Source organism: Pipistrellus hanaki (assembly GCF_964339955.1).
Source record: "Pipistrellus hanaki genome assembly, chromosome: 3".
In the NCBI taxonomy this organism is placed as follows: Eukaryota; Metazoa; Chordata; class Mammalia; order Chiroptera; family Vespertilionidae; genus Pipistrellus; species Pipistrellus hanaki.
The window spans coordinates 142,180,235-142,206,435 of NC_140505.1; the positions used below are offsets into that span (position 1 = coordinate 142,180,235).

The following is a 26,201-nucleotide window of genomic DNA, read 5'->3' on the forward strand; positions in this document are numbered from 1 at the left end:
TCTGCGAATAAAACTTTAATAATGTACAGCAGAAATCGGACAGGCTCATTCTTATATTAAAACAAAAGATTTTTTATATTACAACGTATTTACATTTGCATACTGAAGAGGTAAAGTGTCTAAGTGGCTATTTTACAGTCCTTTCTAATAAAATGTACAAAAACAAACAGAAGTACCGAGAATGCCGTTCGGGGGCCTTGATGGCAGCAGAAGAACGGGCTTGGTCTTGGTCTGCGTCCAGAATCCAGAGGTGCAGGTGGCCCTGAGGGTCAGGGTGAGCCCAGGGGGCCAAACACCACGGCTTCAGGCTGTAGTTTCTCCCCAACTCTCTAGACTCCTAACGCTTACGGCTAAGAGTGGCAAGGGTGAGGACGGGAGCTTCCCCCCAAAACTGCCCAGCCTTCCCCGGGGGGAGGAGCTGGACGGCCGTGCGGGGAGGACGAAGGGCCACCGAGGGAGCAGGCGAGTGGCGTGGGAGTCCCTGGGCTGAGGAGTGTTGGCAGATCCCAGAGGCTGGTTGTGACGGGCACAGGAGTCTATTCCCGTTATCACTCAGAGCCCGCCAGGTTCTGCAGGGCAGAGGGGCGAGGGGCCAGCAGAGGTGAGGAAAGAAAGTCCTCTGATGACACAATTGGTATTCAAGGGAAATTAGTCAATAGCCAGTAAATTGGCCCAAACAGTTAGGGGAAATCTCCTTTAACACAAGGAAAGAGGCAACACGTCAGGAAAATAAATAGAAGGGCCAGGGGCGTCGGGAGACGAGGCAGGGAGAGGGCGCCCCCTCCTCCACAAGCTTTGGCAGAGAATCGCTGGGCCGGAGGCAGGGCGGCCGTGACGCTGGATCCACACGCCTCCCGGGGCAGGATCAGGAGGAACGCCATGACCGGGCTCCGGTGCCCACCACCCGTCTCTCTGGCGTGGGAGGAGTCCTGGCTCCTCAGCGGTCTTCTTCTGGGAGAGCAAGCGTTCCAGAACCAACTACTGCACCAAACTTCTGGCCTCAGAACAGGCAGGTCCTTCCTCAGCGCTCACAGCCATGTTCCCAGCACCGAGCGCAGTGCCTGGCACCCAACAGGCACCGACATGAGCAGAGCAAATGCCTGGAGGAGGTGCAGCCGGCTGGACAATGCACAAAAGGCAGGGCCCTGGCCCCAAACCACTCGTGGGACTGGGGTGGGGTGGGCGGAAGCAGAGAGACGAGCCCCCAGGGCAGGACGGGTCTCTCCTGGGGAGCGGGACAGGCTCAGGACAAGGACAGACATTCCAGTGTGATTGAGCTATGTGCACTTGATTGGAGCTTTTTCTTTCTTTCTTTTTTTTTTTTTGTGGTTGATTTTGTAGGGATTTCTTTAAAAACAAATAAATTGAGAGGTAATCATCACATAGAGATGGTTTTTCTTTTATAAAAACTTAATAATATTAAAAAAAGTTAAAATCTAGACCCTCCCAATAAAATAATTAAAAAACAAAAAAACAAACAAAAAACCCACTCCAGTTAAAAGTTATGGCTTCAAAGTTATTATATACCTAAGATATGGTGACCAAACCACCACCCACAACCGTGCTTCTAGACGTCGTTAAATACTACATTCAGGTTAAATATGATTCGGCTCAGGCTGTTCCCTTTAGCAGGGCCCCTGACGTGGGTACAACCTCCTACCTTCCCTCCACCGTCATCAGAGAATCCAGTAAAGACCCATGCAGATGCCTCCCCCACGCCCTCCCCACTCCCTGTCCCCTCCCCCTCCCCCCAAACCCACCACCAATAATATACACGGCTGTCTCCAGACTCCGGGACGGGAAAGAGATGTGACATTCTAATCCGAGCCCAAGGTCTGGGCTCCCAACGCCTCGAGCCTTCCTCGATTGCCGAGGACCGTGCCCGGGGCTGGCTCATTTCCCACGGTGGCCGCTGCCCACACGCCCAGACTCACACCAAGATGCTTTCCCCGTCCACTCACCCCTCCCGCACACTAGGACCCACAAGCCTCGCCTGCCCCGGACAACTGGGCCAGCTTTGGTTCCGGCCTGAAACGGAGAGCAGTGCTCACCCGGGCGGGCAGAGGGCTGTGGGAAAGGAGGTACCGCGGCTCAGAGCTCTGGGGCCGGGGCCGGGGCCGGGAGGAGACCTCTGGGCAGGGCACCAGGAAACGAGACGCTGCTCACTACTCAACAGAGGCACCAGCACGAAGACGGTATGACGAACACACCCCTGACCTGCACATGCACAGAAAGCTCAAGCAGGGAAGTACACACCTAGACACACATGTATGTACGTGTACACACACACACACACACACACACACACGGTGGCACGGACCAGGCATCACAGAAGACACACCTCAGCACATGCACACCTAGCTGGACAGACAGGAGCGGGTTCTGTCCCCGCGGGCAGCCCTGCCGATGTCCGTGCGAGGTGAGCACGGGGCCAGCACTGCCTGCCAGCGGGCTGCGCTGCGGCTCCGGCCGCCTCGGCGCTGGGCTGTGCCTGGAGGAAAATCTCAGTGCAGCTCGGCACTCAGCTTCACCTGGCCCTCCAGGCGCCGCGCCCCTCCTGGACACACCCAGGAGCACCGGGTTGGGCGGGGCTTCCCACTACAACCAGTCTGAGTTGTGGCACTGAGTTCTCACACAATTCGCTCAGAGTCTCCATGCCACGAGGAGGTAAGTATAAAAGGAATCTGTGTCTCAAACCCAACGTGGGAGTGAGCGGGTCTCCCGGGCTCGGTCCCTCTTTCGGGCCAGGCTTCTGGCCAGAGGGCTGGGCAGAAACGAGAGGTAGGCCTCCGTCGTACGCTCGACATGGCAGCTCCGTGCAGTCCTCGCTGCCCAGGCTGCAGGCAGGGGCGGGAAGCAGGTTAGATCTTCACGTCTTCCTGCACGCTGAGCTGGGAGAGGGTCTTCTTAATGCGCAGAGCGGTCAGGCGGGCCGCGCCGTTGGCGTACCAGCACTCTCGCATCATCTTCCCCATCACTCGTAGCGCCTGCAGAGACCCAGAGGCATCAATGTGACCCTGCCCGGCGGGAGTTTTTCTGGTTCCCAGGCCCCTCACTTCTCAGGGAAAGTCTGCCAGGACCTCCTCTCCCCTCTGAACTCAGGGAAACACTTTGCAAGCTTCCCTGTCCCCACGGCTTGCCCTTCCTCAGGGGACAGCTGTGCAGGCACAAGGAGAAAGCGGCAGCAGAGAAGGAGCTCCCTGCAGCACAGCGAGCCGCTCCCCATCACCTGCGCAGTCTGGAGAGAAACACCACAACCACCTGTGGTCTGACAATCATTTCTCTCAGGTTTGAGAATCCATTTTCATGATTATTGTTCTATTTTTACTTTAAAATTTTTTTATTGGCTTTAGAGAGAGGAAAGAAGGGAGGGCGAGAGGGAAATTGGTTTGTTGTTCCACTTATTTATGCGTTCACTGGTTGCATTTTTAATTTTTCTTTGAATAATTTTTATTGATTTCAGAGATGAACGGAGAGGGGGAGAGAAAGATAGAAACATCCAAATGATGAGAGAGAATCAGATTGGCTGCCCCACCCGGGGGATTGAGCCCGAAACTCAGGCATATACCCTGACCAGGAATTGAACTCCTGGTTAATAGGTTGATGCTCACCCACTGAGCAACCCGGTCAGGCTGGTTGCTTTTTTGTATGTGTTTTGACCAGAAATCAAACCTACAATTTTGGCATATCAGGACAATGCTCTATCTGGCCAGGGCTCATCTGCCACTTTTGTTTGTTTGTTTATTTGTTAATCTTCACCCCAGTGATATTTTCTCCATTGGTTGTTTTTTTTAGAAACAGTGGAAGGGAGGGGGAGAGACAGAGACAGAGAAAGCATCAATGTGCGAAGGACACATCAACTGGTTGCCTCCTCTACATGCTCTGACCAGGGCCAAGGACCAGGGATCGAGTTTGCAACCAAGGTACACGCCCTTGACCAAAATCGAATCCCGGACCCTTCAGTCCACAGGCTGATGCTCTGTCCACTGAACCAAACCGGTCAGGGCCACTTGCTACTTTCTAAAAGAACAGTTAGTAAGGCCCCAATGGAAACTACCCCTGAAAGCAATCCTGTCAGAGGCAGAAAGAGCTCCTCTGCCGTCGCCAGGATGGCCCAAGTGACCACTTAACGTCCAGCCAGGAGGGACATGGGAGGTCACCTGAGGACCACTACCGGTGACTGAGGGCTACGAAGTTCCTCGATTGCTGCTCTAGGCCACTGTTTTTCAAAATTCCTGTTAGCAGTGGAATTTTCAGACAGGAAGAAAAATTCCCCCCCACCTTTCCTGAGTAGAGTTCCAACATTACAAACAGTGGTGACTGAACGGAGGGTGGAGCAGGGCAGTAAAAGCAACTCTTCCAACCTCACACTCATCCTCTGAAGTAAACCCAACCAGGGGTTCCAAGGAACATTTGGAAAATGTTGCTGTATTATGCAATGAGAGGACACCACCTAAAATGTGAACTACTGGTAATTTTTTTGTCAATGCAGAAGCGCCCTCTAGTGGGTATATTCCTAAAAAGCAGAGCTGCCTGCCAGTAGTTGAGCAGCCAGCCACCTATGAACGAGGAGGTCAGGGCTCCATTCTGGGTCAGGGCCCATGCCTAGGTTACAGGCTAGATTCCCAGTGAGGTTGTGCAGAAGGTAGCCAATCTATGATTCTCTCTCATCATTGATGTTTCTCTCTCTCTCCCTCTCCCTTCCTCTCTGAAATAAAAATAAAATAAAAAGCAGAGCTATGAAGAAAAAAGAGGCCCAAGTGCACTTAGCTAGGCAAACCCTCTCCCCCTGAAGACTCTACGACCCAGAACGCCGTGTTTATTAGGAATCTGTATAATAAATTTGTCATTTCAATTCTTTCCATAAAATGCTTCCTCTTTTTTTTAAAAAAAAATATATATATTTTTTTATTGATTTCAGAGAGGAAGGGAGAAGAAGAGAGAGAGAACATCAATGATGAGAGAGAATCATTCATCAGCTGCCTCCTGCACGCCCCATACTGGAGATCCAGCCTGTAACCCGGGCAGGTGCCTTGACCCGGAATCAAACCGTGACCTCCTGGTTCACAGGCTGATGTTCAACTGTTGAGCTACGCCAGTCAGGCACGTTGTTCCCTCTTCACTTCAGCTGCCATTTCCCCCAAATTCAAATTCTCCACATCCTCCTCCCTTCCTCTGGATTGTTCGAAAGGCCACCTCCTGCCCAGACGTGTACTCACTATGTCACTTTCCAGTTAGACAGGTCTAACAGCGCCCACGAGGCTTTTGCTTCTGTCTCCTCTTGACCACCTATCTCATCTGTGTCCCCAGGGCCAATTTCTTCTACTAGGCCAGTGGTCGGCAAATTGCGGCTCACGAGCCACACGCGGCTCTTTGGCCCCTTGAGTGTGGCTCCTTCCACAAAATAACATGTACAGGCAACCACGTACAATGTGATTGAAACTTCGTGGCCCGTGCGCAGAAGTCGGTTTTCGGCTCTCAAAAGAAGTTTCAATCGTTGTACTATTGATACTTGGCTCTGTTGACTAATGAGTTTGCCGACCACTGTACTAGGCTGTGGATTCCAAAGGGGATCCTACAGTGCCCAGGGCAAGGGACGGTGGCCTCTCAGGGCTTAGTATCTTATAGCACAGTGGTGTATTGTAACAGACACACTCAGGGGCTGGACCCACTGTCAGGTAAGGCAGAAAAACCACAAGACGGAAAAGCAGCAGGAGGCAGGGGGGCTTCCTACCTCATAACTCTGCCACCAGTTGGGGATGTTGGGCCGCAGCTTCTGGTCGCATACGACCTTGCGCATTTCCTCAATGGAAGGGTCAGAGGGCACTAAGTCATAATATGGCAGCTGATATTCTTCATGGACTCCTGGAAGAAAAGGAAATGTCCACTGAGTTACCGGCAGGAGGAGGAGATGACTCAGACTCCAATGAGAACAAGCACACTGTGGCCTGCACACACCACGTCCCACGGGCGGGAATGGGCTCCGTGGAGAGCTCGCTGGATCTAGGGATGGGACAGGAGGTACAGACGATTAGCCAGAAACATCTCTTTCATCCCAAAAAGCAAGAACACTATCAAAGACTACTGAGGTCAAGCTGACAGGCACCAACTTGAAAAGCTCCCAACTAGTCAAAGATGAGAACATTTGTGCAACAGTATGAATAATAACTTTAATGGAGACAAATATTTAAAATCCACCAATTAAAAAAAAATACTTCCAGTTCATACTTAAATGAAACAACAAACCCCTCAAAATCATGGTCACCTTTGTAAGATGATAGGTAACAAACTTGTTATTTTGATAAATGGAAATCAAGTATTTTTCCTGGCTTTCCTGTTCAAACTAGACACCTTGTTATTATCATCGATGGCTGTTTACATCACAGAAACAGAGTTACCAGCACTATATGCCCTGTAACTAAAGAACTTTTTTTTGGGAAAAATCTGATTGTAGTCATTAAATGTAACTATCACAGAAAAGTCACATGAACTCCATGAAGAGACAAACAGGAAAATTTATAGGACAAATGACTGGATTCTCCAATTAAAAAAACCATGGGGGAATAAATGGAGGTGAAACCTATCTAAATATATAAAAGCCAAGTGACCGGAACAACAGAACGACTGAACAACCAGAAGGACCACTCACTATGACATGCACTGTGACAGCCAATTGACCTGATCAGGGCCCCGATCAGCACCCCAACCCCGATAGGGGGCGGGACTGGCCAGCCAACCTCCTGTGGCCCTTCCCCCTGGCCAGCCTGGCCCCCAATTGCCCCCGCATTGGGCAGGTTGGCCAGTTCCCACCTGTGCACGAATTAGTGCACTGGGCCTCTAGTAGATTATAAGAGATTTAAGCAATGCATCATTCAACTGCAACAAATAAACATTAACCCTAATTTTGAACAAACTGTTCAGGAGAAAATTGGGGAAATAGCAACACTAACTGATGTAAATGATATTAAGAATTAATGTTCATTTAAAAAAGTGTTATGAGTATTATTTTTGGAAATCAGAGCTACATACTGAAATATTTTCCATAATAAAAATTTAATTTAAAAAATCCAATGTGCCCTAACCAGTTTGGCTCAGTGGATAGAATGTCAGCCTGTGAACTGAAGGATCCCCGGCTCAATCCCCAGTGGGGGGCATGCTGGAGGCAGCCGATCAATGATTCTCTCTCATTATTGATTTCTATTTCTCTCTCCCCTTCCCTTCCTCTCTGAAATCAATAAAAATATATTTTTAAAAATACCATGTAACTTTCTCATGCCTTTTTCCAGAAAAAATTCTGCTATCCGGAGCTAACAGGAGACTTTTAAATAGAGTCCAGCCCGGCCAGTGTTGCTCAGTGGTTGAGCATCAACCTAAGAATCAGGAGATCAAGTTTGATTCCCAGTAAGGGCACATGCTCCAGCAGGGAGCTCAGTCCCCAGTGTGGAGTGTGGAGGCAGCTGATCAATGATTCTCATCACTGATGGTTCTCTCTCTCTCCTTTTCCCTTCCTCTATGAAATAAAAAACAAACAAACAAAAAACAATAGAGTTGACTTGGTAGCTATTTCAGGGGTAGTTAAGAGCTTGAGCTCTGACCTCAACTTACCACAGGGTGAATCCTAGTTTATCAGCCACATGATCTTAGACAAATTAGCTAATCTAGGACTCATTTTCTTCATCTGCAAAATGGTGACAATATTAGTACCCACTTTACAGGTTTATAATAAAGATTAAACTAATTTATACATAAAAGGGGTAAATATTAGCATTATTTTTATTATACACTTAGCTCCAATTTCTGGATGATATGAGAAAGAACAAGTTCAGTTACTCAGTTTAAGATCTGTGTGACCAGATTTTCTTAATCTGTTTTCTGTATATAAGGATCAAAATTTTAGAAGTACAATTCTATGAATATCTGGGTGCCTTCTCCATAATTTGGATCTTACCAAAAATATTATAGACAGAAAAAAAACTAAGACAGAAAGGGGTCTAGCTGGAAGACTCACCAGTTCTTTTTAATTCATTTCATTTCATTCCCGACTGGAATTTCTTAGAGATAGGTGGCTGAGGGCAGCATATTTAAAAGTCATTGTAAAATACTGACGTACTAAGCTGATGACAAAAATGTTCTCAGCTAAACCTGACACTACCCTTTACACGATTCTGACATGAGTGAGCAGTAGCAAATTCCAAAGATTTAAGAAAAAGTACAAGAGAAAAACTCATTTTGAGAAAACTCTACACACTGGTAAGCTTTGTCCTACAAATTGAGAAATTACCACTATTAATCTGTCAATGAAACCCATGTTCCCCAGGAGCGCAGCTTGAGAGCCGGTGTGTTGGCATCCAACGCCTCCTGTACAAAGGAGACCCCTGCAGTAGTCTCATGCTATTCCTGCCCGGGACTTCCGCAAGCTCCAGGACCAGTAAGAACAATGTTTAAAATTTTTAAAAAGCCAAATAGGCCTCCAGAATGTTTACCACAATGTAAAGCACTATTTTGGAAGCTGTTCCAAAGAGTAAACACACCCTCGGCACAGCTACCTCCAAGGTTCCCTCATATCTGATGAGAACGCTGTGATTGATGGCGTCTGTCACTAGGCATCTGACAGGTTGTAGAAAGAAAGGAGGCAGTAGAACACCAACATCCTCCGGTGGTCAGCATCCTAGACTGGGAGGCAGGAGCAAGAAAAGGCAGAAGAGAAAAGTACCTCCAGAATTGCATCTTCGAGCAATCTCCCAATACACAAGCCCGAGGGCATAGATGTCAGCACATTTAAAGGAGTCAAAGTGCTTCATGTTAATGGTTTCATCAAGCACTTCGGGGGCCATGTATCTGCAACAGCAAAGGAAACAGGATCACACACAGGAAGAGATGACTTCTCTCCTTCCATCGAAGCCCTGACTCAGGCCTCAGAGTGTGGGCATCACCCAAAAAAGCCCCTTGGGGATGAGGAACTGATCAATGTTTTTATTGGAAACCCCCATGTTTTGGATTCAAATATAAATTCTTCAGCATAGCTATGGGAAACAGTATAGGCTACTCTTACTTGTACCTCTGCTTTTTAACATCAAGATTTATTTTTAGCATGTTTCGATTTCTTGGCAGAGGTATTTACTGTGGGTCACAGGGAGATATATATATATATATATATATATATATATATATATATATATATATATATTATAGTTGCTACTGGGGTCTTGGACTTAATTAAATGTAGCCACAGTGATGGATTGCGCTTAAATTTCATTCTTTACTTCTTTATCTTATCTTACCTGGTTTTAGATAATGTGAAAATTATTCTAGATAGTCATCAAAGTCCCTCTCAGCTAATTAATACTACTTCTCTCTCTCTCTCTCTCTCTCTCTCTCTCTCACACACACACACACACACACACACACACACACACACGTGCGTGCACGCATAAATGAGGGGTCACCTCAGGCCTCACATTTGGATCCTGGGTCATTCATTCATTCAGGTCAAAGGGGAGGGAAAAGCAACAAAACAACTTAGTCAAGTTCCCTGAGACTCAACCGGTCAGCAGACCCTCTCTGGCTTTCTCCTGCACAACGAGGGAGGGCACACATGGACCACTCAGGGCGGGCAGAGGGCAAAGGCAGAGGCCCAGGGCCTTCCTACCGTTTGGTGCCCACCCTCTGGTTCGGGGCGATGTCGATGGTGTCAGTGACGGCGTCGTGGCGCACGGCCAGCCCCAGGTCTGCGATGGCGCACATGCCGTTCTTCTTCACGAGGATGTTCTTCGACTTCAAGTCTCGATGAGCAATCCCAGGCTTCCCTGGCAGAGGAGAAACAGGGACCTTTACAGAAGGGCAGCAAAAATGTCACAAGCAAGAGTCTACAGCCAGACTGAATGATAGGAAGGTCGCCTGAGTTTGAGTCCTGGCTTTGCCTCCCACGAACCCAGTAACCCTGGGAAAGTGACTTAACCAACCGTAAGGACTAACCCCAGGACTGACTTCATGGAAACGTTTCGAGGAGAAATGCATTAACGTAGGTGAGTGATGAGCTCAGAAGGGCATGCGTGACAGATGCTATTACTATGACTACTGCTACTGCTCACCTTCCCTGAGCCAACATGCTCCGGCGCGCGAAGTGCAGAGAACTCGAAGAAAAGCGGCTGTGTTGGCTAGGTCTCAGATCAGACAAAATCACCCACCCATTAGTAAGGACTGCTGATACCTGGCAGCGGCTAAGAACTGGACCAAACTTTAACGGCTGGCTTTCTGTTGTGGCCAGCAAGTGCTGTTGCCCTGGTCAGCGAGGCATCAGGGAACACACCCTGCCACCGTGACAAGATTCAGGATTTCCTAAAGCGCTGACATTACAGCCAACAACAGGGATGCCTCCAGAAAAAGCTTCCTAGTCTAGGGAAGCCCAGGGTCTAATCCACCAGGCAGTCTTTCAGCCCCAACAATGAATGTGTGAAATTACTAAACTGATGCTCCCGTCACAGAGTCTGTTGAATCCTGAGTTCCTGTGCACTGTGGACTTCTGAGGTGATTCCTCAGCGAACACTAGCTCACCCACCAACACTATGCCAGGCCAAGAAATGGCCAGTTCCTGCACTTTCCCACGAGAGCCTCCAGGGGAGTGCTGGAGGCAGGCGGGCAGAAGCCTGGAGATCCTCTTGTGCGCACTCAAGCCAAGCCCAAAGCCCTCTCCTTCAGATTAGACGACAGTACCTGGGGTCCAGCCCCAGCTTTCTCAGTAAAAAGGTGTCCGGGGACCAGATCAGGATGGTACAAGCTTTTTTTTTTTTTTAAATATATTTTATTGATTTTTCACAGAGAGGAAGAGAGAGGGACAGAGAGTTAGAAACATTGATGAGAGAGAATCATCCATCAGCTGCCTCCTGCACAGCCCCCACCGGGGAAGTGCCCACAACCAAGGCACATGCCCTTGACCGGAATCGAACCAGGGACCCTTCAGTCCGCAGGCCGACGCTCTATCCACTGAGCCAAACCAGTTCCGGCCGGTACAAGCTTTTAAAGTGAACTCAGCATCGCTGCCCCTGGCGGGTCCACTCACCTTGGGTGCCCACGATCTCCATGTGCAGGTGCGCCAGCCCACTGGCAGCAGACAAGGCCAGCTTGATCATCCCCTCGATCGTCACCGTGTACCGGTTAAGATAATCGAACAGGGAGCCGTGCTCATGGTAGTCCGAGACGAGCCAGAGCTGTGTCCAGGTGCCATTATCTGCAGAGAACCACAGAAGAGTTCCACAACCAGGCAAGGTAAGAAGCACAGCCACAGAGGTTACAGCAGGAACGGAAGATGTGTGGGACAGGGACTCCATTGCTCCCAACTCCCACCTCTCGCTTCCACACCTCCGAGGCCCTCTCTGCACCCTTCATCTGCGCTGTCTACCAGTTTCGGGCTCCAGGGAGGCCGGGAGAACAGCATTTCTTTCTCAGACCTGCTCCCCTATTTCTCATAGGAGGCTGTCGGGTTCTGGAAAGCATCCCACTGTAACCCCAAATTTGAAGCGAGAGGCCTCCAGAAGAGGAAGCGTGTGCTCAGAGAGAGTAACACTGCTTTGACCCTGAGGAGACCGCTCATCTGTGTTAGCAACCACGACCGGCTGGTCCACCACCGCCCAGAGGACGGCTTCGCAGGTCCTCTCCGCGGCAAGACCCTTTTTCAGAAACGGAACTTATTGTGGTAACATGTGTTAATAAAATTATATAGGTTCCAGTGTGCAATTCTGTAACACATCACCCGGAATATTGTATCGTGCGCTCAAGTCTCCTTAAATCACCAGTTACCTCCCCTCCCCCATAACCTCCTCTACCTTCCCCCACCCCAGTCTCCAAGACCCTGAGCCCAGCCCCAGCACCTGTCTCATTTGTAGCATTTCTTCCCCTAAATCCATTGCTCTTTCCAGGTTATGAGCTCTGAGTAGGAAAGGGCTCCTTTGTGCATTATTGTATCTCAGGCCAAACAGCTTTTCAGGGCATGATGAGCACAGAGGTCCAAGTACTCCAGAGGTCATCTCGCCCTCAGAAGGGCAATGGAAGGTGCAGAGCACACACTCTTTCTTACACATTGTGGGGGTGGGGATGTGCAGGGGAGAGGAGGGGGAGAAAAAGTAAAACCAAAAGCTGTCAATCTAATTGGATTATGCTGTAGTCGAAAAGTGAAAATTGGATTGAGATCTTCTAAATTCCAGGCCAGTGCTAGTTCCAGGACCCTATGCTGTACTACATATCGTGTTAAAAGGCAAGTCAGGCTGAAACCGTTTGGCTCAGTAAATAGACCATTGGGTCTGCGGACTGAGGGGTCCCAGGATCGATTCTGGGCAAGGGCATGTACATTGGTTGTGGGCACATCCCCTGTGGGGGGTGTGCAGGAGGCAGTTGGTCGATGCTTCTCTCTCATCATCGATGTTTCTTTAGCTTTCTACCCGTCTCCCTTCCTCTCTCTAAAAAAAATCAATAAAATAGGCAAGTCAGAGGAGTCCCATTTTCCTCTCCTCTGGTCCAATGTGGCTTCGACAGCCAGGCCAGGCCCGATTCACACAGCTGCCAGATCCATCAGCACTAGTTTTAGCTTCTCTGAACAGGGGTCCACTCAACACACCCTTACACGCCAACCAGCCCCAAGACTTGAGGACCCTGCCAATAAGTCAAAAGGGAAGACATCTTCTGATCCTTTAAAATATATGTAAGATTTAAATTTTATTCTAAGGCGATGTTGTTTCATTCAGAAGGAGTAAAAAATTCTCTTCCGCTTTTTCCCTTGTGTATGAAACCAAGACTCTTAGCTGGGATCACTACCCACCCCCACAGCAATGTGAGAAATGACGGCCTGCTGCAGTTTGAGGAAGGAAACATAAATACTAGCATCTTCCACAGGCTGTGTAGACACTAACTCCTAAAAATCGCTGTGCCCTGGAACAAACTGTGTCACAACGGCCAGGGGATTCCCAGACGGTCGAGCCCACGGCCTCACGGTCTTGACTCCAAGTGGACGGACTACCTCCCCGTGTGTCTGCCGTCCCCTCTTCCCAGGGCTGTGAGGGTGGGGACTGGGTCTTGTTCTTAGGTGCGATGACCCAAGCAGCTGGCAGAGGTCCTGCCCATCGTTGTCAATAGATGTTATTGAATCAATGAATGAAATTTCAGTTACCACCCACTATCTCATAAAAAAAAACAACACACTCCTTTCAAAAAGGCCCTCACATCTGGCCTCCGTGACCTCACCACGTCTTCTGCTGTAACAGCCATCCCAAGTTACCTGCCGGTTCCCAAACACACCTCACCCTGCTCCCCTGTCTGAGTGAGCCTTCCACCGGCCCTGCTTTCTGACCAGCTCCTGCACCTTCGCCTCCACCTAGCTCAGGTGTGCCCTCCCGGACCCGCTTCTCACCCCGACTGTGCTCACTACAACAGTGTTACCTGATCACATCCTATAATAAACCATTATTCTATCCCTTTGTAGGGAATGAGCTCCTCAAAAATGGCAATGTGCCTGGTCACCCAAGAGAGACTCAAAAACAAAAGCAAAAACAGGAGCGAGGAGGAGGAGGAAATAAGGGCCTCAGAAATAAGTGGGCCCAAGGCTGAGTCTGAAAGGCACGAGGTAGCACTCTGGGGGCAGGCAGGGCACTGCTTTGCTGCAAAACTGTGCCTGCTGCTGGGGTGTCACAGAACGTGGACGACGTGCTTTTCTGGGGCCATCCCTTCCTGGCAGGAGCTGAGGCCACAGTTCTTCCCTCCAGTTTTATTCAAGTTAAACTGCCTAGGGCCCCTCAGGGACTACCCTAGGGGGAGTGAGGGGAGGTTTGAGAGTGTCTTGGAAGGGAAGTGAGCAGGAGGGGCAAGAGCTTTATCCTGTTTACCTGTTAATAACTGCTTATTTTCTTGCTAAGTAACCTGGGTTTCTACGTAAGATTTTTGTAGAGAAAAGTTTGAAAATTATTACCCTACTAGAAGCCTGGTGCACAAAATTCGTGCACGGGGCAGGGGGGCCCCCTCAGACCAGCCTGCACCTTCTCCAATCTGGGACCCCGCAGGGGATGTCCAACTGCTGGTTTAGGCTCAATCCTGGGTATCAGGCCTAAACCGGCAGTCGGACATCCCTCTCACAATCCAGGACCACTGGCTCCTAACTATTCACCTGCCTGTCTGCCTGATCACCCTTACCACCTCTGCCTACCAGCCTGATCGCCCCTAATTGCCCACCTCTCTGCTGTCCCCCCTGCTGACCTGGTCGCCCCACGCAGCCTGCTGTTCGGTGGTTACTGTGACGGTGTCCTGGACAATTTGCACAGTCCTCTATTAGTAGTATAGATTTAGATTCTCTCTCTATGGATAGTAACTATGAAGGCAAACAGAGCCGTGCTGGCCAGTCACCCCTCTGTGTGGTGCCATGATTGGCTTTAGGACACGCTGTCTCCACACCCAGCCCCTTCTTTACCTTTATTGTCAGCAGCAATAAATCCGAGGATGTTCTCGTGACGCAGCATGACTGTCTGGTATATCTCTGCTTCCCGGAACCAAGACCGTTCTTCACGAGAAGAGAAGATCTTCACAGCCACGTCGCCCCCTCTCCAGCGGCCGCGCCACACCTCTCCGAACCGGCCCTTGCCAATGATCTCCTGTAGGACGATGGTCCTGGCCACTGTGCGCTGGACGAAGAGCGGTAGCCCTGTGGACAAAGGGTGGCAGGAAGCACACTGTCACCTGCTGGGCTCTGTAACGCCCGCTCGCACTGCCCCCCCGGAGGTCCTCATCACCGTGCCCCAGGCCACACGGTGCCCTGTCCGGGAGAGCTGTGGCTGCCCCGCACACGTCCAGGCAACCCACCAGAAGACTAAGCCAGGCAGCGCCTGAGAGTGAACACAGAAAGGGAAATGCAAAGGATCAGCTGTTCCTGACTAAGCATTTATCCTCTCAGTGAGCGTGGGTGACAGATTTTAATATAAACATCTGACCAGATTTGTCAGCTCTGTAACCAGCCAGCTGTGGGCCAATCCATCCACATCCACCTTATGCAGATGAACATGTAAAAGGACAGAAAAGATGGAAGTGAGGCCTTGAGCACTGGGAGCACCTTCTGGCTGCTCTGCTCACTTGCCACTAGAGGGCAGTGCTGCGTGGCCCATGAAATCCAAATTGTGGTCAGGGCATCTAAGGATCTAGAGATCAAAGTTCTGCTCACAGGTGGAGCTCCAGATGCAGAATGGGAGACTGACTACCCATGCTTATTCTAAGATTAATTTTATTGTCTTTCTAGAACTCATTTATTGCCTCATTTGACTCATTCAATGTCTCCCTATCTAACCAATCCACCCCTACCATCATGACTAACTCTTAACTCTCTCATTTACTCTCCTTGACCAAATAAAAAAATGTTATTAATCCCTAACTCTTGTGGGTGTAAGTGACCATTTACTGTATGCTTTAGGCACTATGTTAAGGGCTTAACATAAATTATCTCATTTCCTCACAAGTATCTCTAAGGTGGGCATTTTTATTATCCCCATTTTACAGATGAGAAAAGTGAGGCCCAAATGCATATAAGTGGCAATACAGGAATTAAAACCTAGGACTGTCTGACTCTAAAGTTCATGTTTTTAACTATATGCAGTATAGAGACAGCAAAATGTTTCTCAAATTAGACCCCTACTCCCATCTTCTCTGTGCCAGTCCTAGTTCAGGCCCTTCTTTAAAAACACTTCCAACTGGTCTTTCTGCCTCTCATCTCACCCTGTTCCTGCCCTGCAACCCACACACAACCTCACCCCACCCTGCCCTCTCACAGGAGGTTGGCAAATGAACGAATTGATCCTCCACTACACTGCCAGAACTCCTTCCACAGGAAACGGTTCAGTAGATGCCTCTGATCTTGCCAGAAAGAGCACAGCACCAAAGGTCCTTTCCTCCTGGTCAGCCTGTCCCTTCCCACCCCCAGCGTGGCCACACCACGCCGGACTCTCTGTCATTCTCCAAACACCCGGTGAAGTTTCATGCCCTTTTGTCCTTTTGCTCAAGACATTTTCTTTGGCCTGGAACGTTCCCTGTCCTCTCATTTCCCTTAAAAAGTCAAATTCAGTGTTCAAGACCCCTTTGCGTGCACCCCCTCTGGAGGACCTTTCCCAGCCATCTCCGTCTCTTATCCAGCTTTGGCTCAGCTCCCTTCTTACCGTGGTTCATCCTGTATCATACATGTTCCATATGTATTTGTTCATGTGAACTGACAGTCATGTAAGAGCAAGGACTTACTCGCTTTAAATCCACAGATTAAGACTCCAACACCGTGGAAGCGCTGCACGTTCCGAATTAAGAATGGACTAAACCATCCAGAGAGAAAAGGTTACCACTCACTCTACTCCAGCTGACTGACACCACACACCTTCCAGAGCCTCAGCTGGACTCGGAAAACCGAGCTATCTCCTCTGACGGCAAATCACAGGCAGTCAAGGAAGTTCTAACCACTGCCCTTCCTCCTCATCAAAGAACAGGCCATCTATTTTCTCTCTTCCTAAATGTATACAGCTTTTAATACATCCATCATTTTGGCACACTCTACTGCAGAGCTTAATAAAGGCAAAACCACTAAAATTCAAGAGATGTCACAGTATTCCTTGTGTTCAAGGAGAAATGTCTGGCTATGACTGACGGTATAATTTCCCTATAGAACAGTCTTGTCACATGGCAAAAAAAATACACCACATAAACACAAGTTCTCACAAATATGATTCTGTATGTTTTAGCTACAATGGCAACAATAATGATTTTTGTGATTTTTTTTTTTACAAGAACAGAATACCACCATCACTAAAATAATTGTTTATCTTCATACTCATCTCTAATAGCTAGCTGAGCTGTACACCCTGAGACCTGATCAATCCAATTCCCTTTCGCCAATCCTGGTCTGAGGACAAGGCCCAGTGTTTGGTTCGATTCCCTCATCTAAGGAAGACTCGGTGACCAACAGGCAGGACGAGAAACGGAGCTGACGCCGGCTGGAAGCCCAAGCTGCCTTTATTTACCGCATGAAAACCCCTGGGCAATGGGGACAAGTCAATGATTCACCAAGCCCAGCGCTCAGCTCCACTCAGTGTCCTTAAACTCCCCTTGTGGTGCTCAGAGATCAATGATTAGCTGCCACCACCTCCCAGGAACGCGGCACACTCCTGTTTCTCAAAAGGGGCCCTTAAATTGATCAGTCGGCCGCTCAGGCGGAACCAGGTGAATTTTAATAGATGTATGGTTACAGAGCTTGGGGAGAGGCAGCGTTTCTGGAAGAGAGAGTTCTGTACTTGACCTTTGGAATCCTAGGGAACGAAAGATTTCCTGTGACCCCCTTATCTCATTACATGTCAGACTCCACAAGAAGGGGAAGTATGAAACCAAAAGACTCGATGCTGCTAGAAACAAGCGTAGGGCCCGGCTCTCCTCACGCGTGCGCTCTCCCGCCGGGAAGCAGTGCCGAAGGCCAACCACACACACAGGGCCGGAAGAGCCCGCTACCTGAGCCAGACCCCGACGTGGAGAGATCGTAGACGAGATCTTGGAGCGTCTTGTCTTTGGACAGGCACATCTCACACGAGGGATCTTCCATGTCCAGCCTCTGGCGGTTGTGGTAGACACGCTGATGATAGTTAATGACAAGGAAAACGATGATGATGATGAGAAACAGGAGGAACACGGGGCCGGCAATGATGCCGACCAGCTCCACGGGGCCCCACATGGAAGGGTGCTCAGGCGGCTCCTTGAGGTGCCCTGAGAGGGAAAGAACAAAGAGTGAAAACAAGGGAGGGCACTGCCTCCTTTCTCCCCACACCTCCTCCAAGTGGATGCCCTGTCCCGCCCCACACGCCCAGGCGTGCCTGACCTCTCCCGTCTCACTGGGGAGTCTGTCTGCTCTCAAATGCAAACTCTCCAGTGCCCTTTGCAGCAGTCAAATCCATAACCCACTTTGTCATTTATGGTACTTTTCCCAGACAGATGCCAAGATCCACTCTTCAACTTATAACTCTTTGAAGCTCTGCTCCTGTCTCCTCAGTGATGCCTGCTAAATGGCAGACCTGCAGGGGGGTGAGAGCTAACACTTCCCAGCCTTGATCACTGCCTGCTTTGCCCCGCTGTAGCCCCTCTTTCCATCATTGCCTTCACCTCACCCCAAAAGCTCCCTTCATGAGGCTCTGGGGTTGTTTCCTTCAGAATCAGCCCCATTCCCTTCTCCCCTCCCCCATACCCTCCTCCTCTCGCCCATCCTGGCCTGGTTCTCCCACTTGGCCGCCATCCAAAATGCAGCTTTCACCTCTGGGACCAATTTGACAACAATCTGTCTCCCTCATCCTCTAATCTACAAACCTGGTGTGGGAGCAATCCCATCCCTCGTCACCTTAGGGAACTTCAAAAAGTTTACCTATCACCAAGCCAAGGGACTGGGAAGCACAGAGAAGGATGAAATGACAGGGGTGCCCTCTCCCCAAGATGAGCCAATGGCCCACAGGGCGTCCGCTCACCGCTGGGCACCCTCAGGTCGATCTTGTTGCAGAAGTCGGTGTAGCAGCAGTGGGTGTTGCGCAGGTCCTCGGAGCTCAGGCAGTAGAAGGGCTTTCCGGCGGGGACCAGCTCCTCCTTGGGGATGCAGGTGCGCACATGGTGCTCCATCCCGTCCAGGTTGAAGATGGAAACCATGCAGGCCCCATCCGTTTCACACGTGTAGTTGGCCTGTAGGCAGTTGGTGCATGTACACAGCAGAGCTGCAGGAAATTTGGGAGTAGACATTGACATCACAGATGAGATCTTATCCGAGGTCCTTTCACAGACTTAGAATAGCATTCCTTAGCATCCTTAATGTTCCAAAGTAAGGAGCTTTTATAGAGATTGGGTCAGAAAGATGGTATCGTCAATGGAGACACAACCTTTCACCTGTTTATTCAGCTCACAAACAAGACTTTCTAGGCCCCACCACTTTCCTCTCAGTGCTCTATTTTATGCCTCTGAGACACAGAGAAACTGCCTTTTGAACTTTGCCTTAGTCTTAATACAGATAATTTTGTGACAGGGAAATACGTTTTTCTTTAAATTTAGATGCCTAGTCTCCTGAATGCAGTCAGTATGCATGCTCTCATATAATCTTTTGCTGCAATGCTCTTTTTCCTGGCCAATTCTTACAAATCCTTTAAAATTCAGCTCAAACATCACTTTCTTTGAAAAGCTTCCCCTGACTTCGTGGCTGGGTGGCTCAGCTGGTTGGAGCATCATCCTGTGCACCTAAAGGCTAAGGGTTCAACCCCGGTCAGGGTGCTGCGAGAGGCAACTGATAGATGTTTCTCACATTGATGTCTCTCTCTCTCTCACACACACAAATCAATAAACATATCCTCAGGTAAGGATTTAAAAAAAAGAAAAGCTTCCCCTGACTGTTTAACACCCTCTTCCTTTAGTCCAAGTCAAGCACCTCTCTCACGAGGGGCAAAAACAATGCCAAAAGAAGATAATATCAGTGGCTACCTCATAAAGTTATAGCGAGGGCTAAATGAGCTAATGCACAAAAAGCACTCAATGTGTTTTACCCATTCTGAAAGGTCTCAGGATATCACTTTAAAGAGTAATATATATCCCTCCCCCCCAAAAAAATAGGTAGTGTATGCCATCATCTCTGGGCCTAGAGAGTTTAGCTGGATGTGTAGTATACATAAGTGTAGACTATTGACAGGAAATTACTATAAGTGAGTTTGTGCCTCTGAAAGCTAGTTCAGCAGCCCTGGAGTCTGAACTCCTTAATTTATCTGTCTAACAGGAATAGCTCAGACAGCAGCAGTTGGTTCTGCCCAGCACTGTCTCCCAGGAGCCTAACCGAGCCCTGACCCCTGGGAGGGGCAGGAGTGTGGCTTAGTCACTACCATGCTTAAGTGGGACTCAGTGCTGAACCACGCACTCACCATCAGGGGCTGGAGGTGGTAGGGCCCCCCAGGTCCCAGGCTAGACACTAGGTGGATGCTACCTGGACACCGAGTGAGGCCCCTAGAGAAGAGACACATATGACCAGTCCCATGAAAACCTAGCCCGTTGTAACTCACCCCATTAGGCTGTCAACAGTTTATCTTTGTCTCTTTCTCCAATGCAATGGGAGGCACCTCTTGGTTTTCAAATCCAAAGGCAGATTCTAAATATCTCAGATCACACCCCTCCTTTCTCAGGCTCCATCCCTTGCCGTCCCGGCCAAGGAAACAAGGGAGAGAGCACTGACAGGTAAACAGCAGCAAGGCCTGTGGTTATTTCCTTCACAGCATCGGATCAGATCCCTTTCTGCTGGGAGGAATTCCAGGACATGTAGCTGCCTGCTGAGCTTGGGGCCGTGTTACATTCGGAAAGGCAGGAAGTTTAAAGCAGGTATTCTTCAGGCTACATTCCAAATCTAGAAGGAATTTTAAAAGGAAGTGCCTCCTAAACTTCAATCCCAACCCTTCTAGACACAAGAAAGACTAAAGAACCTTCTCCATTTTTCCTCCCAAATACCTTTATTTGCTCCCTCTTTTATTCCTCTTGTTAACAAAATTACTTCTGTGACCTTCCGAATGCTCAATTCAAATCTCTTTTACTCAGGCTGTCGTCCCATTACTTCAGGGAAGCCAACAGTCACTCCTTTTGTCAGGGGGGACATTCAAGCACAAAAGGGGTTCCCTGTGGAGTGAACTCCCCTCAATGCATGCGCCAGGCCATCCAGCGAGGAGAACAGCATTGGGTCTATTTTGGGAAGCGAGAAGGGAAAGCGAACAACTCCAAGAGGGCTATTCTGAGCTCCCTGGCACACACAGGCCAGACCCGCAGCCGCCTTTTGAAAAAAGCTCACTTCAGAGTCGTCGATTGGGAGCCAGGAGTCTCTGATTCCAGATACTTATCCTCCGTTCATTGGTTCCCGGCCCCTTTCGAGGGCGGTGACTCATCCCGGAGAGGAGCACACCCACACGTGGCTCATTATTTTTGGGAAGTACTTAACCAATCTTCGTGTAAGACAGGAAAGAACAAAAGTGGTGAAATCTATGCTAGACTGGACGAAGACCGGAATTGGGAGCAGGGCCTTGTGGGTTTGCGATAAGGAATTGAGCAAGTCCCTGAATCTTTCTGGGCCTTGGCTGCCCAACCAAAAAAATGCCATTTATCTTACAGAAATGGTATAAAGATTAGCCAAACACCCGTTAAGTTCTGTGTAGTCTATGTGTTTTACAATGAGTGACAAGTCTGAAAAAGATCTATTTCTAATGTAACCACCACTACTGCCCGCACCCCTGGAGAGGTGTCCGTTCCTATCGCTGGAGCGCGGCAGGGCATCACAGCAGGAAGCGGGTCAGAAAGACCTGGCTCAAATACCGGCTCTGATATTAATCACATGACCTTGAGCAAGTGAGGAACCCCCATGCACCTGGATTCCTAATCTGTAAAGTGGAACTGTTAGTAATTATGTCACAGGCTAGGTAAGAATTCAATGAAACTAAAAAGTGCTTACCAAATAGATGCTCAATAAATTTTAATCCTAACTCTCAATGTAAGACTCAAACACACTTAACATTTGTCTCTTTATCCGTTCATTGGGGAGTGGCAAGTGACAGCGAGACCACAGCACCAAGTGCTGTTGGAGCCTCAGCTCTGCCAGTAAGTGAGTCGCGTGGCATTGGGCAAGTCACTTAACCTCTCTGAACCTTATTTTCCTCATGATTAACCAGAAAGAAGAGGCTGGACTAGGTGACCTCTAAAACCCTCCAGCTGGAATGAGAATCCAGTTTATTTCTAAATTCCACATTGTTTGCCTCACTGATCCAACACTGGGAAGTTCTGCTTTAAGTTTTATATACCTTATCCTGAACTTTAAAGGCAGACATTCTGTAAATATTCATTTTTCACTAAAACAAAGTGATAATAAAATTACACAAACATCTGAATTTACTATAAATTTGCTATAAATCACAAACCTAATTTCAATGTTTTTGAAAGCTAAATCTGGATTACGGATAACAGCCTTTATAATGTTTCATATTGACTCATCAAGTTAAATCAATCTACACACGTGAATATAAACAACACATATCTAACAGTAACGTAGTTGAAATAACACAATTAGGAAAACCAATCACAGAGGAGTAACAAAATCATTCTACACACAAACAAGTTAACAAGGGGTAGGAACAAAATTCCCACTAGCACAGAATTTTGTTATTAACAAGCTAGTCAAACCTGAACTAAAAAGGCAAAACCGCTTTGGCAGGATTTGAACATAAGGTTCCAAAGTATGGTGAGAAGATGGTTTGTGGTAAGAAATGAATGCAGATTTGATTGTGAGCGAGGCTGTGTTTTGAGGAAGGCTGATGAAGGCTGACAAGCCCCCGCCTGGGCAGACTGGGCCTGGCTGCGGGCCTTGGAGGCACTAACACAGCCAGGCCCCACAAGACAGACTCACCACAGGCAGGACCCCGGTCCGGTGCCCTCTGTGAACACTGGGAGTTCCTCAGAACCACTCACCCAGTATCAGGCCTGAGACCATATCACCAGGGGACACAGTGTAGGTGGTGGCACACACCACACAAGGTGAGAGGCATACCGAAAAACAGGCACGTCTGTCCTGGGAGATAAAGGTTTGTGAATGTTCTAACATGTTTTAAAGCTACAGTGTTTATGATTTGTAGCTTATGTTAAGTACTTCTTGGAGATAAGTTACATCAAATTAGTTACTGGGTGGAGTGCTGTCCTGTTTAACAAGCACACTACCGTTGCCACTTCAAACTTCACCAGACAACCCCCTCCTCCTAGCGCATCCGAAATTCGGTGCCCAAGTCAGCCTGTGCTGCCCTTACTCTTCATTGTTTTACAAGTTGGTCAGAAAGTCCCCTCAGCCTTCGTTTTTCCATCAGACAGGCCAAACTACCGGAATACCCTATCACACGCCAGGATCATTTTAATTATTCTTACAAGGACCTTATCCAAATCCCCTACATCTTCCTTAGGATCGAACAAAGACCACAAGTCTACACAACTCTGTGATACTGAATAGCCAAAGTGATCTTGAAAAATTAAAAAAATAAAGGAGGACTCACACTTCCTGATTTCAAAACTTACCCCAGGCATAAGTATGGGCATATAAATCAATGAAATAGACTTGTGAGAACCAAACCTATGTAACTAAGATCATCGGATTTTTGAGAGGAATGTCTACAACCTTCAGGGGGGAAGACTAGTCTTCAACAAATGGTGCTGGACAACTGGATAGCCACATAAAAAAAAAGAAAAGAAAAATAGAACCCTTACCTTCCACCATAGACAAAAACTAACTCAAAATGAATTTAAAAATCTATATATAAGAGTGAAACCTATATTCTACAACTTAAAAAAGAAAACAGGGGCAAATCTTCTTGATTTTGTATTTGGTAATGGTCTCTTAAATATCATACCAAAAGCACAAGCAACAAAACAAAAATAGATAATTAGCCTTCATAAAAATTAAAAACTTCTGTGCACCAAAGGAGAACAAATATTAAGAGGGTGAAAAGAAATCATATAACTAATAATGTTCTAGTAAATAGAATATATAAAGAACTCAATAACAAAAAGACAATTTTAAAGAAATGGGCAAAGGACCTGAACAGACATTTCTTCAAAGAAAATACACAAATGGTCAACAAGCTCACGAAAAGATGTTCAACAAGATCTCAAACGCAAGTGAATTTCAAATTCAAATGCAAATAAAAAACCACAATTAGGTATCACTTCATACCAAAAGGAAATGAAAAAGGAAAACAGCAAGTGTTGGTGAGAGAAACTGAAACCTCAAACATTGCTGTGGAAAACAGTTCAATGATTCCTCGATAAGTTAAACATTGAGTTACCATATAGCCCAGTAATTCTACTCCTAGCTATAGTATATTCAAAAGATTAAAACAAGTGTTCACACAAAAATGTATACACAAATGTTCGTAACAGCACTATTCACAATAATCAAAAGGTAGGAACAATCCAAATACCCATCAAATAATGAATGGGTGAACAAAATATGGCATATTCATACAATAGAGTATTATTCAGCTATAAAAATAAGTTATTGACATATACTACAATATGGATAAACTTTTAAAAGCCATTATGTTAAGTGAAAAAAGTAGCACATTATATGATTCCATTTATATTAAATATCCAGAAAGCAAATTAATCTCCCCTCCCACTCCTTTTCAACCCAGAACCCTTTAGTCCACAGGCCGACGCTCTAGCTCCTGAGCCAAACTGGCTAGGGCTACAGTAATTATTGATCTAGACAACAGCCAATGTGTTTATGAAAATCCTCAGTTTGAAAATGGAGATATTGCCCAGCCAGTGTGGCTCAATGGTTCAGTGTTGACCTATGAACCAGGAGGTACACAGTTTAATTCCTGGTCAGGGCACATGCCAAGGTTTCAGGCTGGATCCCCAGTAGAGAGCACGCAGGAGGCAGCTGATCAGTGATTCTCTCTCATCATTGATGTTTCTATGTCTCTCTCCCTCTCCCTTCTTCTCTGAAACACACACACACACACACACACACACACACACACACACACACATTTAAAATGGAGGTATCACCTGCCTGGTGTGGCTCAGTTGAATGGAGCATCATTCCATACGCCAAAGCGGCAGGTTTGATTCCCAGTCAGGACACATACTATGTTGCAGATTCAATCCCTGGTCTGGGTGTGTGGGGTAGCATTCGGGAGACAACCCACTGATATTTCTCTTTCTCTCCCCATCCCCCTTTCTTTCCTCTCTGTAAAATCAATCAAAACAATTTTTTAATGTTTTTTTTTTTAAAGAAAGTGGTGTTTGGCAATAAACTGTCACAAAACAGAGGTAGGCTTTCCTGGAAAGGGGAAGTATAGGAGGGAATAATGGGGCGCTGCCATTATACCAGCAGCCAAAGCTCTAACTAACCGAAGTAGAAAAATCTTGCAGTAAAGTAATCAGATGTTATTGGTAAAAAAAAAAAAAAAGACCCAAGTTACAACTTTACCTTTCACAAGGTGATTGTAAAACAAAACCTCTCAAGTTCCCAAGAGCCATAATAAAGTCAAATTTCATATGTGTAGTGGTGGTGCCTAAACACACACATACACACACAAAATGTACTGGGAAAAGCACTTATGAAAAAAATGTAACTGACTTCATAAAGGAAGCTATTTGTATGAGGAGGGGAGAAAACCACACACACAGATTTAACAATAAAACACTTGATAAACTTGGTATTTAATTCCAATCTGGGGAAAGGTCTCGGAATGGAGTTTGCGTGAGAGAAACGTGTTTGAAAAGCCAGCCTCACACTATATCTATTCTACAAACTGCCTGTCTGACATTCTACTGGGAGAGCTGTTTAAACAAGTTCACCCCTAAGCCTCAGGTCTAGAGAAAGAAAGCTTTGTTCTCCTTCAAAAGAGATGTTTGATGTTTATGCTAAAGAGACCTGTCAATGCAACTTAATTTATGGCCGACTGTAAATACCTGAGCATCCAGCAAGCGCCCACCTGCTGTTTGGGAGAATGTCAAGGTAAAACCAGAGTGAGTGACATCATTACGATGGAGCATGTCCAATGTTCCGACTCGGCCACCGTATTTAAACTATCTACTAGTAACTTGGTAATTCTCCTTTACTAACAGTTTACAATGAACATGCAAAACATTGTTTTCGTGTGTAAGTAGATATATCTGTGGCTCATTAGGGCAGGGAGGATATTTATGGTGATATTTTGTATTTGTTTCCTGATCTATTTATGATACTATGGATGAGTGGAAAGGAGATGGTGTACATGAGCAGAAAAAGGATAGGAATGGTTGTTTCAGGCATCTGGGACAATGAAAGAGAAGAAAAATTCAGCCAGGGCTGAGAATAAAACTAATGAGGTTGAAATCAAGCTAGTTTGGCTGGAATAAAATAGGTGGTAGAATAAATGGGAGATGAAAGAGGTGAGGTGGGAAGAGAGATTATGACATTCCAAGCAACTCACAAAATGACTGTAATATTTTTTTAAAAACATATATTATATTGATTTTTTCACAGAGAGAAAGAGAGAGGGATAGAGAGTTAGAAACATCGATGAGAGACATCGATCAGCTGCCCACTGGGGATGTGCCCGCAACCAAGGTACATGCCCTTGCCCGGAATCGAAGCCGGGACCTTTCAGTCCGCAGGCCGACGC

At 47.4% G+C, this 26,201-nt stretch overlaps 1 protein-coding gene across 3 annotated transcripts in view; it reads right to left on the reverse strand.

Moving 5' to 3' along the window:
- ACVR1B (activin A receptor type 1B) overlaps positions 1 to 26,201 on the reverse strand; it is a 34,293-nt gene continuing 8,092 nt past the window's right edge. Inside the window, exons 2-10 of one of the 3 annotated variants that reach the window (XR_014794468.1) lie at positions 18,510 to 18,749; positions 17,509 to 17,760; positions 14,450 to 14,680; positions 11,060 to 11,227; positions 9,650 to 9,806; positions 8,714 to 8,838; positions 5,735 to 5,865; positions 2,439 to 2,987; positions 1 to 2,400 (exon numbers count right to left, since the gene is read on the reverse strand). Coding sequence is in view for 1 of the 3 variants with exons in the window: in XM_084877459.1 (XP_084733585.1) it covers positions 2,862 to 2,987; positions 5,735 to 5,865; positions 8,714 to 8,838; positions 9,650 to 9,806; positions 11,060 to 11,227; positions 14,450 to 14,680; positions 17,509 to 17,760; positions 18,510 to 18,749 (1,430 nt within the window). In the remaining 2 variants the exon portion in view is untranslated. Of the gene's footprint in view, positions 2,988 to 5,734; positions 5,866 to 8,713; positions 8,839 to 9,649; positions 9,807 to 11,059; positions 11,228 to 14,449; positions 14,681 to 17,508; positions 17,761 to 18,509; positions 18,750 to 26,201 lie in introns of all 3 variants that reach the window. The other 2 variants (XR_014794469.1, XM_084877459.1) reach the window with 2 other exon arrangements.